The sequence below is a fragment of the Zootoca vivipara genome, chromosome 4 (assembly GCF_965207765.1).
Source record: "Zootoca vivipara chromosome 4, rZooViv2.hap1.1, whole genome shotgun sequence".
Classification (NCBI taxonomy): Eukaryota; Metazoa; Chordata; class Lepidosauria; order Squamata; family Lacertidae; genus Zootoca; species Zootoca vivipara.
In genome coordinates this window covers 22,277,562-22,297,864 of record NC_142587.1, presented here as the reverse complement: position 1 = coordinate 22,297,864, position 20,303 = coordinate 22,277,562, and the positions used below count along the sequence as shown (strand labels likewise).

Genomic DNA, 20,303 nt, shown 5'->3' with positions numbered 1-20,303 from the left:
TAATTATTCGTAGTTATATGACCCGTGCAGTGGAACACCTGGTCATAACAGCAAACATAAAAATGTTCCACAGTTCTACAAAGCTGTCTGTACTCCTCCCAAACAGCTTTCCCAGAGAGATCCTGCCTGAAAACATGGGAGGCTACTGGGTTTGGCAAATCTGTAATTCTCAAATAAAAAATAAAAAAATCATCTCCCAATAGAAGCGGATGGTTGTTTCCTGAATTCCCTTCACCATAGTGGTTTTTAGCCCTGGCTCTAGGTTTGGGGGAATCCTCAGCGGGGATAGGAGAATCTGTCAATTTCAGTTTCTCTCAGTTCCTCGTGTTCCTCATTCTTAAGTTCAGTCCTCTATATTTCCACATCAGCTGGTGATTTTGAAAAGCCCTCATACAAATCCATCAGCATTTTAGTGCAAATTCCTCCTACATTTTTGTATGCAATTTTGCTTAACACGTGCATTTTTGCAAAGCAGTTTTCCCTGCTATAATGCATTTTCACTAATAAACGCATTTTTATGCACACTTTACCCTAAGGTATGAATTTTTGTGCACATTACTTGGTTGAAGAACTGCATTGCAAAATTCAGAGCAGTGAAAATTTGGGGGTGGGGGTGGCTGTGGGAAATGAGGTACGTTCGTCTTTAAAGGAAAACTGAATCAAATTTCTCTGCCATATCTAGACTCCTGAGCCAGTGCCCATCCCTGTCACTCTATCGCTTGTGGGCAGACTTCTTGCCTACCTGTAATTGGCAGTGGTGCTCAGCAGAGCTCCCTGGCCACACTCAATGCCTGATATTCACCACTGCTACCGTCTAGATTATGCCCGTCCTGTCACCAACAGGTCTAAGTTGAGAACAGGCCAGGGCTGACAAAATTCAAGTATTATTATTATTATTATTATTATTATTATTATTATTATTACAGTCATACCTCGGGTTAAGTACACTTCAGGTTGAGTACTTTTAAGTTAAGTACTCTGCGGACCCATCTGGAACGGATTAATCCACTTACCATTACTTTCAATGGAAAAGTTCGCTTCTGGTTAAGTACGCTTCAGGTTAAGTACAGACTTCCGGGACCAATTAAGTATTTGACCTCAGATACCACTGTATTAGGGACCCAGGTGGTGCTGTGGGTTAAACCACAGAGTCTAGGGCTTGTTGATCAGAAGGTCGGCGGTTCGAATCCCTGCAACGGGGTGAGCTCCCATTGCTCGGTCCCAGCTCCTGTCCACCTAGCAGTTCGAAAGCACATCAAAGTGCAAGTAGATAAATAGGGACCGCTCCGGCGGGAAGGTAAATGGCATTTCCGTGTGCTGCTCTGGTTCGCCAGAAGCAGCTTTGTCATGCTGGCCACATGACCCGGAAGCTGTCTGCAGACAAATGCTGGCTCCCTCGGCCTATGGAGCGAGATGAGTGCCGCAACCCCAGAGTCGGACACGACTGGACCTGTTGGTCAGGAGCCCCTTTACCTTGTTGTTGTTGTTGTTGTTTAGTCGTTTAGTCATGTCTGACTCTTCGTGACCCCATGGACCATAGCACGCCAGGCACTCCTGTCTTGCACTGCCTCCCGCAGTTTGGTCAAACTCATGTTGGTAGCTTCGAGAACACTGTCCAACCATCTTGTCCTCTGTCGTCCCCTTCTCCTAGTGCCCTCAATCTTTCCCAACATCAGGGTCTTTTCCAAGGATTCTTCTCTTCTCATGAGGTGGCCAAAGTATTGGAGCCTCAGCTTCACAATCTGTCCTTACCTTTACCTTACCACTGTATTATTATTATTAATTATTATTATTATTATTATTATTATTATTATTATTATTATTATTGAATTTACATCCCGCCTTATACCTGGAGGTCTCAGGGCATTTCACAGAATAAAATCAAAATATAAAACCACAAAATACATAATCAAAATAAAAAAACCAACCCAATAACAGCCCCCCCAAAGGGAATAGGGTGTCAATCAAAGGCCTGGTTAAAAAGGAATGTTTTTGGCTGGCGCCTAAAGGTATATAATGAAGGCGTCAGGCAAACTTCCCTGGGGAGAGCATTCTACAGAGAGAGAGCCACTGCAGACAAGGCCCGTTTTCGTGTTGCCACCTTCCAGACCTCTCAAGGAGGAAGCCACAAAGAAGGGCCTCAGATGATGACCTAAGGGAATACAGGGCAGATCTGTGAGTGAGGAGCTCCACCTCACACTGCCCCTGCCTCTCCTTGGAGACCCCTGAGTTCCAACAACAGCCAAGGACAACAGTCATACGATATTACCAATTTCCTCAGGTAGTCAAGAACTTTATCATGAATGCCAACGCGCTGTGCTTACCTTTATGCAATGTAGTCAAAACAGGCAATCTTCCAGAAAAGATAATTTCAATAATAAACCTTGTGTACAAAGAGACACAAACATGCACACGTGAAGAAGATTGTGGGAGAACGAAGGATGCGTTTCACCTCAACATTTCAGAATAAGACAAGGGGACACAGACTACCTATCATTGTATTTTTCAGCTGGAAATATTAGGGTGGGGCATGAGGACACTTGCCCTTTGGAGCTGGCTGGAGATGACTGGAATTGTAGTCTTGCAACAATTGGAGGGGACTAGGCTGGGGGAAGCTGCTTTAAAGTGTGGCATATCACATTAAGTTAAATGAAAAACAAAGCAAGGCAAATAAATAAATATGAGGAAGTAAGCCCTTAAGAAGTCCTCGTGATCCTCATTTCACTATATTCGCTATTCCTTCCTGATGGCCCTTGTGTTTAAATATTAAAATTAAAATTTGGCGTGAAGTCAAATTTGGGGATAAATGATTGATTCAAAGTGTCCGTATATTCATTTGTACAACTGGAATGTTATGACTCAGCAGTTGTTCTCAGCTCTAAACCTTGACAGCGGCCAAGTTCAAGTGTTTATTTAGCACTTTATTGCCCCTCGTCATTTAAAAATGAACTGCTTTGAGTTACTAGCATCCATACAGAGTTTAAGAGGTTGGCAGAGTGCTTCGTTGCCGTAACAATGCAGGACCACCTTTCAAGCACAGCAGGCATCTTGACCTCTCACTTTTTGACAACTCAACCAACTCCGAATTTTTCATATTGCTCTCCCAATGCCACGATTTGCAATGGCACATCCTGCGCGCTGCCCACTGACGATTACAACAGAGTTTTGAGCACCATTTTAAGCACCGTCCTAACAATCTTGTTGGCAATGGTGATGTTCTCCATGGGCTGCAACGTGGAGCTGAAGAAATTTCTAGGACACCTTAGAAGGCCATGGGGCATAGCCGTAGGCTTCCTCTGCCAGTTTGGAATTATGCCTCTGACTGGTTTTGTGCTGTCGTACGCCTTCAATATACTTCCTATACAAGCTGTTGTGGTGATCATCATGGGGTGCTGTCCTGGTGGAACATCTTCCAATATTTTAGCCTACTGGGTAGAAGGTGACATGGACCTAAGGTAAGAGATATTGGCTTTCAGCGGAATTGCCTCCTTCCCTACAGACCCTCTCAGGTGCTAATGTTGGTGGTGAGTGTTCTTTTGGTCATTCCACTGCCCTCAGAAGCTCAGGAGGTTGCAGGCCAGGAGATGGCATTCTCTGTGGCAGCCCCTAAATTGTCAAACTTCCCACAGAGGTGCATCTGGCACCTTCATTATATAACTTTCGGTGAATGCTGAAGATACATCTGTTCTCCTTGGATTTTTACTCTTGAGATATATATGTTTAGGATCCACCTCATTTTGTTAAGTTTAAGTTCTTTTAAACTGCTCTTCATATTGTATAGTAATGTGTTTTAATGCTAATGTTGTGTTTTCATTGTTCTAACCCATGCTGGGATGTTAGGGTGAAGGTCAGGTAATGGAATAAATTATTATTATTATTATTATTATTATTATTATTATTATTATTATTGTGCAGATACCTGGGTGGCGCTGTGGTTAAACCACTGAGCCTAGGGCTTGCTGATCAGAAGGTCGGCGGTTCGAATCCCTGTGACGGGGTGAGCTCCCGTTGCTTGGTCCCAGCTCCTGCCAACCTAGCAGTTCGAAAACACGTCAAAATGCAAGTAGATAAATAGGAACTGCTACAGCGGGAAGGTAAACGGCGTTTCCATGTGCTGCTCTGGTTTGCCAGAAGCGGCTTTGTCATGCTGGCCACATGACCTGGAAGCTATACGCCGGCTCCCTCGGCCAATAATGCGAGATGAGCGCGCAACCCCAGAGTCGGTCACGACTGGACCTAATGGTCAGGGGTTCTTATCTGGAACAGGAACGGCCTCTAAGATATCTCACTCAAATCCTTCCCTGAATTATAGTGCCAACTCTGTATACATTATTTACTGAAAATTTATTGCTGTGTGAAGCGATCCAGAAAGCTGCTTGGAACTTGCATGCATCCTGGCTCCATAGAACAGCAAACCTTAATGCCACACAGCAAACTTCCATTGAACTTCCCAGAAGGGAGAAAAGAAACCCATAAAAAGCTACTGGATGTATAGAGCTACTAATAAGGTTATCTGGATTGTGTCTGTTGCTATTGAACGATTGCATACTAGTCCATCGGTAAACATATTTTGGGGTTGGTATTATCTACTCAGGCTGCAATGCCAGGCTCATCTGCAAAGTTATTGACTGACATCACAGTTAGAGCAGCAAAGGCAGATAGAGAAGTGTGCTTGGTGGCCATTCCATTTGACCTCAGCCTGACTTTGAGTTAACAGGAGAACCTACTACAATAGTAGCAGCAGTAGCAGCAATTAACAATAGATCCTACTGCCTTTGGAGCACACATTTTCCCATCTAATGGCACGGGGTGGGTGGGAATGGTAAGTCACTCTTTCCCCCAGTACTGCTGCCTTGATCTGATTCAGCAACCTCTGAGAGTGCTTTGAGCTTTTTTTCGGGGGGGGGGGTTTGCAGCAGATCTCATGGCATGCCTCCCAGTGTCTTCAGTAACTTGGCTCTGAAAGAACTTTTCCCCCACCCTAAAATGCTAGGCATATCCTTCATGAGGCAAACCATCCCATCACCTCCACACCTTGCTTGAGAGCTTCCAGCAGCATCTGACTGGCTGCTTTTAATCAAATAACTTTAGATTAGGAAGAATCTAAAGTGTGAAGAAGTGTGCATCTAAATCTGAAGAAGTGTGCATGCACACGAAAGCTCATACCAAAATATAAACTTAGTTGGTCTTTAAGGTGCTACTGAAGGAATTTTTTTATTTAGATTAGGAAGTGACCTTGAAGGTCATATAGTGAGACACACACACCCCGGCTCAATTTCACACCAGCATTGCAGGTCTCTTTCGGCAGAGGCTGATCAGCCACTATCATCCCTGAGTGACAGAGGCTGACTAGACTTTGCTTAAATACCTCAGTGAAAGAGAGCTTCTGTTCCAGAGAGCCAGTGTGGTGTAGTGGTTAAGAGCGGTAGACTCGTAATCTGGGGAACCAGGTTCGTGTCTCCGCTCCTCCACATGCAGCTGCTGGGTGACCTTGGGCTAGTCACACTTCTCTGAAGTCTCTCAGCCCCACTCACCTCACAGAGTGTTTGTTGTGGGGGAGGAAGGGAAAGGAGATTGTTAGTCGCTTTGAGACTCCTTCGGGTAGTGATAAAGCGGGATATCAAATCCAAACTCTTCTTCTTCTTCTTCCACTGCTGAACAGTTGCTATTCTTGGGACATTTCTCCTAATGTTTAGTTGAAATCTGCTTTGTGGCCATTGCCTCCCATGCAATCTAGTCCTGCCCTCTATGGCAACAGAGAGCAATCCTGCTCCATCTTTTCTGCCCGGCAGCCCTTTCAATATTTGAAGAAAGCTGGAATATATGGGGGGGCTGTTACTCTCATGCGGCATACCTCTTTTCTGCATTGGGGCCTATCCTAATACACACATTTGTCTCAAACCTGCTGGACTACCAAGTTGCCTTTGAAACTCCGGAGCTCAGACAGGAACGTTTAAAAGCAAAACAAAACACTATATGGTGCAAATATTCATCCCACTCCAGAGATCCTCAGACCCACAAGGGCTGTTTCAAGCGGATGGCTTGCCAGGGAGAAATGTTTTCCATATGGAATGCATATGGAGAAACATACAAACTTATACCTGCAATAACATGTTGCTAGAACTTGTCTTTTGTCTCTCACACATCCCTTGTGTTTTCTGCACCAGGGCAAAGGAGTTTCCCTGGAATAAAAATTTTGCAATAAAAATCTGTACCCACTTCCAACATTATTGAAGAACAGGAGTAAATTCCTTCTTATCCCCCCCCCTCCCACCCCACCCCAATCTGGAAAAAGACTGAATTGGCCTGTTTTTAAATAATACGATATTTAAACATTTTCTGTGATCCTATAATCTCTGCACGTAAGTAAATTCTATTGTTTTCAGTGGGTCTTATTCCCAGGTAGGTGTGCTTAAAGACTTTTGGCCACCATCTTTAAACTTCAATTCTGGCATTTACCAGTTTTGACTTTTCTTTGTAGCCAAGAATTTAATTTTCTCAGGACCAAAGGCTTCACATTCTAACTTGGCATCATCTTATGACTACCCACCTAATACTATCAAACAGCATTCCTTCCTCAGTGCTCGCAAGACTGAAGGGACATAAAACCCCACTGACCAAATATAGTGCCAACAACCCAGAAGCAGATCTCAAGGTTCCTGTGCTTTTCAGATGACCCTGCTGTAGAGTAGACGTTCTTCCAAGGGTCTTACAAGGAAGAGGAGAGAATAAGACCTTCTCCAACTGCTTTCGATCAGCAAGCTCTTAAACCAGCCTCCAGATGTTTTGGACTACAACTCCCATGAGCCTCAGCCAGAACACAGTTGGTTGGTGTTGTAGTCCAAAACACCCACCCCAGAGCCATGAGAAGCAGCATAAGTCTTTGCTGAGCCTCCATTTAAAAGCCATGGCCTCACCAACGCAAAAAGTATTTGTAGCCTAAATGGTACGAACAGTAATTGCAACCAACTCTCTTGCAGCATCAGTATGACAACGTGTTCGACTTTGCTGGCCATGGGAATGATGCCACTTTGCCTCTTCCTTTATACCAAAATTTGGACAGACTACAGCTCCCTTTTAATCCCCTACGACAGTATCGGTAAGTCACATTTTTACCATCTCCCACAGCAAACATCCTCTTATCATACATCTTCAGGACTTCATGCAACTGAGTTCTTGCGCTAGCGGAAGCCCGCACAGTGAGTCCCATACATGCGAGGGGACTTTTTCCCCCTCTCCCCCAAATCTGGTCAGGAGAACGACTGAATGAATTTGTTATTTCGGTCACAGACCAGTTTCAGCCCACATACAACATCAAGGAAGTCATAAAACATGATAGGGAGAACCCCCAGAACAGCACACGGGGCAAGGTGTTCCACCCAGCAAGCAGAAATGCTTTCGCTGGTGGAACAATAGCTGTAGCATGACATTGAATTCTACCATAAGTCTAGAATGCCAATGCACCATTGACCAACCATGTAGAGCACCTCTGTAGTGCTGAATTTGGGGTTGGTGAGTGTGCTGCTTCATCATTTCCCATTCCAACATTCCAGATGTGCACTCTTATTTGAGCCCATGGTAGCTTCCTCCTAGGTTACACAGTCTGCTCTGGCACAATGTAGGATGTTCCCTCACAATAAGGACCAGAGTGCCCCAGGTTTTTGCCCAGGATGTGTCTTACATTTCCAGTGGCGCCCTTATAAGTTCAGTTAAGACAGCATCAATACACACTTCTGTTTTTCATTAAAGGGGTATGACACAATTTACATTGTTTCTTGAGAGGATGTGTATCTATGTCTCTACATTATCAATCAACATCCTTTGTGGAAATGGAACGATGGTGCTGATAACATTTGAAGTTTAAATGCTCAGTAGAAGTTGGACTGAATATGGCATCTCTACTGGGAGAATGGATATAATCACACTGAGATGTGGAGCTTACGAAAATAAGAAAGCTATGTTTATTGCAGCAAACAAATGTTTGATAGGACTATCCTAGTTCGGTCTAACTAAGTCAGAGGTGCACTGCTCCGTGCTTGCTCTTGCATCTTAGGTGGAGAGAGTTCTACACATGTCTTCTTCTCACAAGGAAGGCATGGAGAAGGAGAAAGTGGGGTCAGGTCAGCAACCCTAAGGGTATCAATCTAACACTGTAGAAAGCTGTCAAAAGGACAGTGCAAGGAGCACAGTCTAGGAAGCTGGAGGCTCCTCTCTGCCTTCCATTTCTCATGCAGGTAAAGCAGCCTACAGTGAAAGCAGAGTTGCACCCTGACATTTCCAACAGGTGCAAAGATCTCCACAAAATTTACTTCAATTATGGGGTGAAATGTGGGGTGCATTTGTAAGGGCTCCCAGATTTCATGTGGGATAAGATAAAAATCAGCATGAAAAGAAACATTAAACTTATGTTTTAAGTAGACGAACGTGGAATAGCCATTGTGCCAAGAAAACACAAAACAAACTAATATATGTTTCCAAAACAACATGGAAGATAGTTTACTTGTCACACAATTCTCTCTATTAAAAACAGACAGCTATGTTAATATCAAGAATCCTTTGTATAAGACTGTGATGGAAAGATTGTATTCTGGGCCCTTTAACAGATCTGAAGAAAGGCTGGTAGCCAATGGGAACATTAGTATAGTTTGTGGCCAGTGATATTATTCACATACTTAAAACCAAAAGATTATGCCCAGACTGTCAAGTTACCATGTACAATAAACAAATAAATGTGCAAGCTCTGTCCACAGTTTTCTGCTAGCAGGAAGTCCAAACAGGCTGGTAACACAGGCATAATAATAATAATAATAATAATAATAATAATAATAATAATAATAATAATTTATTTATACCCCGCCCATCTGGCCGGCTTCCAACAAAATATTAAAATACAGAAATCCATCAGACATTAAAAGCTTCCCTGAACAGGGCTGCCTTGAGATGCCTTCTAAAGGTCTTGTAGTTGTTATTCTCTTTGACCTCTAGTGGGAGGGCATTCCACAGGGTGGGTGCCACTACCGAGAAGGCTCTCTGCCTGGTTCCCTGTAACTTGGCTTCTCGTAGTGAGGGAACCGCCAGAAGGCCCTCGGCGCTGGACCTCAGTGTCCAGGCAGAACGATGGGGGAGGAGACGCTCCTTCAGGTATACTGGATCGAGGCCAGATGTGGAGTGCTGAAGATTGCTACCACCAAATTCAGATTGCTCACTTAGATGTGTTCTGCACCAAACATGATATCATAATGCAGCCCTAGCCGAAGTTCTGGAAAAAGCAGGCAATCTATATAGTTCTGCACATGTGGTGATAAAGCTTCTGGTGAAACTGATCAACCAAGACAGTGTGTTTTGGAATGTTCAGTTGCTAAGGAAACTAAACAGGTTGCAGTCCAGCTTCTGTGAGGAGAGGGAAATATGTTAGTGTGGCTGGAATTAAAACCTCACCCAGATTCAGATTGCATATTTGGAACAGGTTCTAGGCTGCAGGGGTGCTATGGAATTGGAAAGTGTTAGACACAAAGAATGTAGAGTAGCCAAGAGGGAGCATGAAGAAAGGGTAAGTAGAGAGAGAGACTTGGAAAAATAAGCACAGAAAAGAATCAGCTTAGGCATGCAGCTAAGAAAGCTCCGAAGAAACTTCACAGCACTTGATAGGCGTGGGCTGTATATTATAAGAATGAGAACAGGATTTTTATGGCTGGTTAGGTGATAAGGTGTTGAAAGGAAGAGGAACAATGTAGTCAGTGGCGTGGAAACCAAGAATGTGAGAAACAATGAGTGACGAAGACAAGGAAATGAAGAAAAGGAGAAAGGGAGACTGGAGGAAACCTCAAAGGGTCTAGGAAGAAAGTGGGAAGGCAAAGGGCTTTGTGGATGTCAATGGTTTGTAGGTTTGCTCAGTGTAGAGTCTAGGCTGTAGTAAGGGAATTCCAGCAGTTGTGGCTTTTGTTTTTAGCAGATGCTTGCAACTGAGCAACACTAAAGAGGCAAAAAGGACGGAGCAATTTCACATATTGATTTCAGCTAACCAGTCAATTCTTTGGGTATAGTTTTCTGGTCAACATTTGTTGCCATGGGATCCAAAATTGCCTTCAGATCTATGCCATTCTACTACTAAAGCATGCTGTGTGCATGCCACAATAATGGGACAGCAGTATTACTCTCTGCCTCCTACTTCCAAGAAGCAAGAAGCCATTTGCTTATATTTTTTTCTTCTTCTGAGAAACAAACAAAAAAAAAACCCTAGAATGCCACACAACGAGAGCTTTAAACTAGTGCCGACTATAGAAGTAGAATCCCAAAGGAAAAAATCAATGCTTCATAGCATCATAAAAAAAAGAAAAGGTACGCCACAGAATGACAACGATTAACCACGGGAGAAATAAAGCTGAATTTTTGTTATCCAGCTGGGTGAACGTGTGACTTTTTATGGGCTATCAAACACAGAGCCAGCATGGTGCAGCAGGTAGTTGTCAGGACTTTGATCAGTGGCACCGTCTCAGGCATGGCAATCCCTGGGTGACCCTGTTAGGGCAATCCCTCGCTCTGTCATCCACAGGAAAATCCCCACCTACACAGCCATGAGCTTCCTGAATGAGATATTTGATTAATATTTGATCCTTCAAGGCAGAAAGGACAACTATGTGTGAGAAAGCATGGGAACAGAAAGAAAGAGCCTTATGCAGAATCCGACCATTGCTCCATGCCAGAGACACAGAGTTCCACCTGACATTGGGGGGGGGGGGCTTGACGCATGTGCATGATATCACATGTGTGACACATCATGCGTGTCGGGAGGAGACCACGACAAGGCCCAGCCCCTCAGGATTGGTGGGGCTCAGCCCTATTGCCACATACTTGGGGGGGGGTGAGGTGTCCCCAGCCCCATAGAGTTGGAGCCTATGCTCCATGCAGCTCAGTATTGTCTACACAGATTGGCAGTGACTCTCCCGGGTTTAAGGCAAGGAGTATTTCTCAGCCCTACATGAAGATGACAGGTTGAAACCTGGGACCTTCTGATGTTTAGAAGATATCTGAAGGCAGCCCTGTTTAGGGAAGTTTTTAATGACTGATGTTTTAATGTATTTTTTTTAATCTCTTGTTGGAAGCCACCCAGAGTGGCTGGGGAAACCCAGCCAGATGGGCAGGGTATAAGTAATAAATTGTTATATTATTATTATATATTGACCCCTTTCCCAAGCCTGCATTTTCAAAAGATCACATTGTTCGGACCTCACCCTTCTCAAGCAAAGAGTTCTGTGCCCAACCTGTGCTATTCTCTTTCCAGGCATTTCACTGGTAGCACTTGTCATTCCCGCTTCGCTCGGAATATTTTTTAAGCATCGATGGCCCGCAAAAGCTAAAATCGTACTCAAGGTAAGGTGTGACATTTCCCAATTGCATATCCAAAAGCTACCCAGAAATGTCAAGGTGTACTGACCTTCTCTTTCCTCCCTCAGATTGGTTCCATTGGTGGTGCAGTTCTCATAGTGCTCATAGCTGTGGTTGGAGGGATATTGTACCAGGGCTCCTGGACCATCACTCCTGCACTCTGGATTATTGGAGCCATCTTCCCATTCGCTGGCTATTCGGTGGGGTTTTTTCTGGCTCGCATAGCTGGCCAGTCCTGGCACAGGTAAGGCTCCAGAATACAAGAATGGAACAGCTTCTGTTTCCTTCAGGCTTGATGTATACACACACATTGGAGTAATGCTTGTAAATGCACCACAAAAGTTTTGGAACGCACCAAACATGTTGCAGGACACCTCGTTTTTAGCAATTTTCTGACACACAGCTCTTCTGCAGCTACAAAGCTATAAGAAATACTTTTGCAAAGTTGTTCCTCAGCATCCCCACTCCGGCAACATTTTGCAAGCCGTGTCCATCCATTTATCTGGTGCTGTGCACAAGCAAATTTGTCTTCTCATTTCCTGGGAGCTGACTAATGGCTTCAACACAGAGAGGTGACCGGTAAGTCCCTCAGTGATTACCCAAAGGACGTCCCATTAGTTTGTGCTGTATAACAGAGATTTGCAAAGGCTAGTCAAGTTGAGAAGGCACATCGGGGACTGAAATACATGCATGGTCAGACAGCACCCTGTTTTAAAGGCCTCAATATGCATACAGGTCCGAGCAGCCGCAAGGTACATGTGTGGAATGGCAATATAAGATGCACTCCACAGCAGAGTCAGGAAGGTCACTTACTGCTATATCTGCAAATTTAACGTCTCAGTCTTTTTCCCTGTTTTGCAATGTACACTGACACAAAATACATTGATGCAGTAGGATACTAGTCACACATTCATGCATCGTGTAATTGACTCTGTATCAGCTCAAGGTGAAGCCGCCCAGGGCCAATTTCAAGGTGTGCATTCAGAATGCAAGTGAGCAATTTTAGGTGAGGTTGCTCAGCAGGGAAGTTCACACGGATTCTTAAAGAACCCACCGTCCACCATTCAAACTATTTCCATCTTGCCCTCGGTCAAGCGCAGGGGGAGCTAACATGGCGCTCTCCAAGTGCTGATGAGATTACAATTCCCAGTAAGCATTGTCCATGGTCTGGATCCTGGGATGTTGCATATTGCATGTTGCAGTCCAACAATCTCAGGAAGGCATACAGATTGGCTGCCCCTGGTCGAATGACTGGAGAAATATCCAATGCCTTCCTTGCTCACTTCGCCACCCTTCCTATTATCCCAGTCATATCGTTGAGCCCTTGGGTACGGAGTTAAGCGAATGGGAGCGCAATCCTATGCGTGCTAACTTGGGATCGATCCCCACTGATTTCAGTAGGTCTCACTGCCCAATATGCACCCAAAGTATTGCATCCTGAGATGTCCAGCAGTAGAAATTTACCTAGTGTATTGCAAACTGAGTATGTCTACTTTTGCACCACCTTTTTCAGTGTATACTGTGTGAAATCTCTGGTTTGGTCTGGCCACGTGCAGATTAATGAAAACATGTAGCCCATAAACATAATAACGATGCAGGCAAGCCAGGCTCATTGTTTAAATATATAACACGAGGACAATTTCTAAAGTGTTTATTTATTGTATAGCCCTAGGTAAATTTAAGCATTTTATTTTTAAAAAAAACAACATGATGATGATGATGATGATGATGATGATGATGATGATGATACTGCCAGTTCAGAGCTGCTCCCAGCCTCCCCAATCATTGCTTATATTTATTTATATTTATTTTATTTATTTTACAAATTTTATATACCACTAGATGGGAATAAAACCTTTCAGCAGAAGTGCAATTGGCTGCCACACTATCAGGAACACGGTGCTTTTTCAATGTGTACATCACATTATGTTCTGTCAGCACTAATGTGTGCGACATAGTTGGGTCACATTCATTATAACCCTTGTGGAAGGTACCCTTTTATGACCTCGTTTATTTTTCTTAATTGATCTTTTAATTAACTTTGAAATGCTTTTCAAGCTATATTTTTTCATGAAAAAATATAATGTTGTAAAGTTATGGATCTATAACACAAGTAGACCATGATGTTGTTGTTGTAGTGACATGGCTAAGTTGTTTTTAAAAGCTTTTAAAAAAAATAGATAAACCAAACATATTATACCTTTATGACTTTATAGTATATAATTGCTCTTTCGTTAAAGAGAAATTGTTTTAGTGCTAATTAAAATGTTAATGTAAGGAATAGACCACTGGAACCATTAAGAAGTGCTCACCGCAAAGATTGTAATCAATATATGCTAAGCTTTGATAAGTTTACTATCTCAATAGGGCACAACCTATGTTAAAACCCCAACCTTTTATAAAGGCGGTGCTAAAGGCATCTGTACCTGTTGAGATTCTTGTATATATACAAGAAGCGAAGTTACAGGGAAGCAGGCAGAGGGCCTTCTTGGTAGTGGCACTCTCCCTGTGGAACGCCGTCCCATCAGATGTCAAGGAGATAAAGAACTACATAACTTTTAGAAGACATGAGAAGGCAGCCATGTATCAAGAAGTTTTTAACGTTTGATGTTTTATTATATTTCTAGAAATGTTTTTGTTTCTGACTATCGGTCGAATAAAGTATATTGAGAGATTATATTTCTGTATATGCTGTAAGCCATCCAGAGTGGCTGGGGAAACCCAGCCAGATGGGTGGGGTATAAATGATAAAAACTTATGATTATTATTATTATTATTATTATTATTAAAGATGAAAATGTTTGGGTGATGGCGTTGTGCAGATTCACCATAAAGAGAGAGTGAACAAGATGTGGTGAGTTCACAGTAACATCTTAGGGTGGGGTGTAAAAACACCCTAAGTCTCCTAAGGTGGTTGTGTCTGTGTGTGATTTTTTAATAATGTCGTTTTTAGGTGTCGTACTGTAGCTCTGGAAACGGGGATGCAGAATACTCAGCTCGCTTCAACCATAGTACAGCTCTCATTCAGCCCAGAACAATTGGAGCTGATGTTTACTTTCCCACTCATCTACAGTATTTTTCAGCTAATACTTGCAGGGATGTTTTTGGGAGGTAAGCCACGAATTAACAAATCCATGAATCATCACGGTTGCAAACTGTACAAGTAAATTGCCTTGCAGGTCTAGGCATTGTACTCCACATTCCCCAATAAGAGGCCAATATGACTGGTTTGGATCAAAACAGGCCACAACTTTACTGAATACAGATTAAAGAGGTTTGGCTTGGGCATGGGGCAATTGAAATACTTCCGGCCTGCCCCCCGGAAGTGACACATAGGTCAATCCAGACGGGGGTTCGTAAGACTTACATCAAATAGAGTCACCCCCGCAGGGACCGCTGTTTGGGGGAGTGCCTTTGGCCCTGGCCCCGCCTGGGCACATGGACATGATCATTTCCCCGGATCCCTTTAATGGGATACCCCAGCCTTTGGAGGGGCAGGTAGAGAATACAACCTCCCCTCCATCCAAGACAAAGGATTGCCCCAAAAGGGGTGAGCGGACTTGGCTGACAATCCAGTCGCAACCTTTGCTCTTGTCCAACAACGTAAGCAGAATATGTCACCTGGTTCAGTTCAAACATCACGCTAAAACAAGGATATTAAAGCTTAACTCTTTGGTGCAGTGTCTGAATTGGCAAATCAGCCAGCAAATCAGAATCAGAAGCCATTGTTGCAGGTCCACCTAGGGAGAGAGCAAACAGAAATAAAAGGCTAACAAACTGCTCTAAACCATGGCTTACGTGGAAACTCAAACTGGAGTTTTGCGCGTTGACTTCAACAAGGCCTTCCACCGCCTCCCTTGGCTGTAATTTCATCTGAAGGCTAGTGTTCATGATTTATTGTTCATATCTCAGGGGTGGTTATTGAGCCACACAGCAGCCACATACACCCAGTATTGTTCATTTCCCTTCCAGTCTAAAATGCTCTGGATTGTGCAAATGAGACCTTAAATTGTGTGCAGTGTATCATCTTAATGACTCATCTGCACCATGCATTTAAAGCAGTATCATGCCACTTAAAACAACCACGGCTTTCCCCAAAGAATCCTGGGAACTGTGGTTTGCTAAGGCTGCTGAGAGTTGTTTGGAGACCTCAGACACAGAGCTACAATCCCTGGGAAGAGAGGTTGGTTGTTAAGCACTCCTCAGCATTAGCAAGCAATGCTAGCCTTAACAACAACAACAACAACAACAACAACAACAGGCAAGCAACAGTGCACTATTAGCTATATCTTCTCAGAAGGAAGTCCCATTTAGTTCAGTGGGGCTTACTCATGGGTAAGTGGGTACAGAATCACAGCCCAGCTCTTCTTTGACACACCAGGTTCGGTTAAACACTGAAATGCTTTCAATCCTGTCTATTATTACCTTTGACATGTTGTGCCAATGTTGTTAGTCTACCAGGTGCACAAAAGGTATTTTGCTGATCGAGACTCGACCGACGAGAATGGACCTGAATCAACGCAGGAGCCAACACACAATATGATGAATGGAGGATTTACTCTGGAGGAGGGAGGAGGAGGAGAGAACCACGTGTCAGTGACTCCCAATGGAAGAGTATAGCCTTGAGCAGGCTGGCTGAAGGCAGGTTGGGAGAGATGCATTGGACTGTGGGGAACAAGTCCCTCTTGAGACAGCCATGGTGTAAATATGTGAATAGATCATGTTTCTTAAAGCTACAACAGTTCCACCCCATCTTCACAGACCCTGGATGGTGACCAAGAGGCCTGGAATTCCATGCACAGCTTGGCAGGGATTAGGGTGTCCGATAACACTATTTAGGAATGAATGAATGAATGAAACCATTAAATAAGTGGCTAACTATTTAATGCTCTCTTATGGTTGTAGGTTATAAATACCATTAAATCTAAAATCAGTTGGTTAGAGCATCATGCTGATAATGCCAAGGTTGCAGGTTTGATCTCCATATGGGGCAGCTGCATAGTCGTGCACTGCAGGGGACAGAACTAGCTGGTCCTCAGGGTCCCTTCCAACACTCTACAATTTATGGCTTGGCTATCATTAATCACCACATAATGATCCCTGTCAAAGAGCTGTCGGCAGAAAATGTTCAGTCCACCATCTCCTCCCCGGAAGTCCCAATCAATGAGAGTTTCAGAGGGAGTAAGAGGTTTTTAAGACTTTTCTTGCGCGCACCTACAAAGTAGTCTGGCCAGCGTGAACAACACTGTTCATGTATGTGCAGAATCTTGGAGTCATACACTCCAAGCCACAGAAGAACTGGGAAATGGCGCTTGATGCTGCTGATCATTACAGGGCAGACAAATTCATATTCTGAACCGTTATCAACAACAACAACAACAACAACAACAACAACATCACTGGTTTATGAATTGCTATCTAAACAACTGTCACTAAGAACTTCAGCAATGCTCCTCTCTCAAATTAAACCCTGAATTCCCTGAACTTCTAAAGTTGAGGCATATTGATTTAGCATCTCCCACTCCACAGATTGGTTACTGGTGGTCCATTCTAAGCAAAGAATGGTGGATAATCCCTCCAGTCAAAATTCATTATGTTTCCATATCATGGGAGCCAACTCCTAGGAGCCAAGATCCCTTGGGCCCCCCAATAAATTATTTGAGGGGGCTCGTCTCCCCAAAGTTGATGGGCACTGCCATTCAAATGGATAAGCAGACACCACATCTTGTGATTGATTACCTTGGCCCCTCAATATTTTATTCAGGTTGGCACCTCTGATTCAAAACCTGCTTTTTCCAGGAATAAAAATTATCTACTGTTTGTGGAATGGTCTCCCCATGGAGGTTTGTCTGACACCTTCATTGTACAGTTATATGCATTAGGCAAAATAGTTCCTCTTCAACCAAGCCTTTGGCTGATGAACAGTCTACGATCTTTTAAATGTGCTTATGGGGGGGTTAATGGTTGGTTTTGTTCTTGTTTGTATTATGTATTTTATTCTGTATTTTTATGCTCTGAACCTCCCCGAGATCTTTCTATGAAGGGCAGTCTACAAATTTAATAAAGAAATAAATAAAATAAATAAATACTGAAGACAGAGGACTATTTGCTTCAAAGATTCTTAGCCGAAGCTCTAGCACATGGAAAAGATCAATTAACCCACTTCTTGGTGCTGTGATTTAATGTGGCAACGTTATTGCTCTGCATTTTCTATTTAAAATATGCATTTGGCAAGCACAGCTTAAATAGCAAATTCTAAACAGCAAGCATGCTATTTTCCACGATTCAGGAAAAAAAGAATGTGCCAAAAGCGGAGCAAATAATGAGTTGCCGTTGTGGGACAGATGTTGAAAAAGAAATGCCATATTCTGCACCATATGCCAAAGTGTGCAGAAACTCTTTCGCCACATGAGCGCACAGCACTTCACAGAATTTGCTCCCTTAAATCCTCCATAGCATTGCACGTCTGAGAGCAACCATCCTAGTAAGGCAATGCACAACCCTGAAAAAATTAGACATGGTGACTAAGACTGCAATCCTTGAACACTTGCTCAGAAATGCCTTATGATGTACAAATTCAGGCTTCTTACTTCCAAATAAACATGAGAACTGGGAGGCATGCCCCACGGAAAATGGTGGAATTGGATTTACAGTTCAACCTAAGCATGACTATTTAAAGCAATGATCTATATCTCTAGTACAGAGATGGGGAAACAGTGGCCGGCCAGATCCATTTCCCATCAGCCTCTGTCAGCCTGACTGAAATATACTCGGAGTCGAGAGTGAATTTCATGCTCTTTATTCAGCTCATAGTCATCAAGGAGAAGAAGAGAAGAAGAATGCCCTTTCCCCCCAAACCATCTGCTTATATACATTATTTACACAATGGGCTTTGCGTGATTGGCTACTTCAGGGCTACACCTGTGGGCCAATCAGTTTGCGGATTCACTTCTGCCAGCCGCCTGATTGGCTGCTCCTGCAGGCCAATCAGGTTGCGGATTCACTTCCACCTGGAGTTGGATTGGGTGGCTTTTGCGGACCAATCAGACTGCTGATTCTGGATCCTATTGTTCTCTGATTCAGCTCAGTACATACGGTAACACTGACCAACAGTCAGTGATGATGGGAGCTGTAGCCTTTCAACATCTGAAGAAGCACAGGTTCTCCATGCCATGCCTTCCCCATATGTGTGTGTGTGTGATCTTCATGGCGACCCTCTGGTTTCTTATTGGTGGAAACAAACCTTTGCCAGATCGATGTGCCCCTTAAACCTAACATGGCAAATTCCAAAAGTAATTTAGCAGGTGTGGTAACTGGTTCTTGCATATTCTAGTCTCCATCACCAAAACTGTGAAAAGCTGCAAACAGGTGTTCAATTCTAGTACAGTTGAAGGAGATATGCACTGTTGCCTAAAACACACACCCAATGTCACTTTCAACTCTTTGGGCAAAAATGCGTGCCCAGCCTGAAGTTGCCTACTATTTTTTTCCCCTTATTGACTCATCCATACTGTCATTTAACGTTAACAGCAAGCTTCCTGTGCCTCTCTGTTGTCCAAATGGTGTTAATTCTCCATTAATTATCCATTGTCCTAATGGCATTTTCCTCCAAATTGTTGCCATCCCACACTTTCCCCTCCCTCAGTCTGGATTTTGTGAGTCGAGGCCCGGCTCCCTGCTTGGTAATGAAATAAGACACATGGACACAAGTATTTAGGTTAATGGGCTAAAAAAGGCCACAAATTTATTGGTTACAGAATGTGAATGATATTGGCTTAGGAAATGGTTCTGAGCAGACTATACTTGACTCCTGCCCACTCTGCAGGTAGTCACACAAGGGTTAACAACCTGTAGGAGGAGCTTGTTGATACAAATCAACTGGAAACTTTCCCCTAGTGTTACTGGAGGGTCGTGCCATGGCCCTAGCCACTACCTGGGCATCGGACAGGAACCACGGCTACCGGATTCCTTTAACAAAATACCCTTCAAGGGGAGGGGTGGGTGATGGCCACAACCTCCCCTCCAACACACAACACATTTTCCAATGCCTATCCGTCACACCTTACAAAGTTCTGATGATTTGCTACAGGGTAGGCGAAAAACCAAGTGGCTGGTGCCAATCTGCCAAGTGGGAAAAAATCCTACCAGGCCCCTTGGACAACCAAGGCGACCAACCAAAGTCCATAGCAAGGTCAGGAGCTGAAGCAAAACCTAGAGGGAGGGAGGGAGGGTGATCCGTGGAAGCCGGAAAAGCAAGGGAGAGCTCGTGGGCCCGCAGCCGTTTAAATCTGGCTAAATCACGCACGCACGCACGCCCCCACAGCCAGCCGGGCTCCAGTGATGGAGGGGGCCTAGCCACGCCCCCTGCGAGCGCGGGAAGCAATTCCCACTCACAACCCCGCCCCTCTGGGGAGAGGAGAGGCTTTCTCACACCATGGATACTCGGAAAAGGAGAAAGTATGAGGCCACACTGAGAAAGTAAATATTTTCTCTGTATGCAGAGCTAATGAGGCAGGAGTGTCACCAGACATTCCCATTAAGAATGTTTTAAAAGAAAAGTACCAATTAGGGTTGCCAGACTCAATAGAGGACAGGATTTCTGTGCCTTTAATTGCCCCGCTCTCTTTTGAGTCTGGAAACCTTAAAGAGAAACCAGCAGACCCTTTGCTTGGAAATTAAACACAGGTTCTACTGGTTTCTCTTTAAGGTTTCCAGACTCAAAAGAGAGCAGGGCAATTAAAGGCACAGAAGTCCTGTCCTCTATTGAGTCTGGCAACCCTAGTACCAATGCAATTCAATGCATTTGTGCTCAAGTGGAAGTCTCACTAACATAGGCGCTGGTTCCTAGGGGCCGAGGAAGATTCAGCCCCCCAAATATATTTTTTGAAGGGCCATGCCCCCTCATTTTTCAGAGGGTG

The 20,303-nt window shown here is 43.9% G+C and overlaps 1 protein-coding gene across 1 annotated transcript; it reads left to right on the top strand.

Annotated features, from left to right (window-relative positions):
* Positions 1–3,015: 3,015 nt before the first annotated feature.
* SLC10A2 (solute carrier family 10 member 2) lies at positions 3,016–17,432 on the top strand. Its single transcript, XM_035116235.3, has 6 exons — positions 3,016–3,455; positions 6,981–7,099; positions 11,282–11,370; positions 11,454–11,629; positions 14,339–14,496; positions 15,839–17,432. Exons 1-6 carry the CDS (start codon positions 3,016–3,018, stop codon positions 16,003–16,005), a joined length of 1,149 nt encoding a protein of 382 aa, XP_034972126.2. The 3' UTR covers positions 16,006–17,432.
* The last annotated feature ends 2,871 nt before the right edge of the window (positions 17,433–20,303 follow it).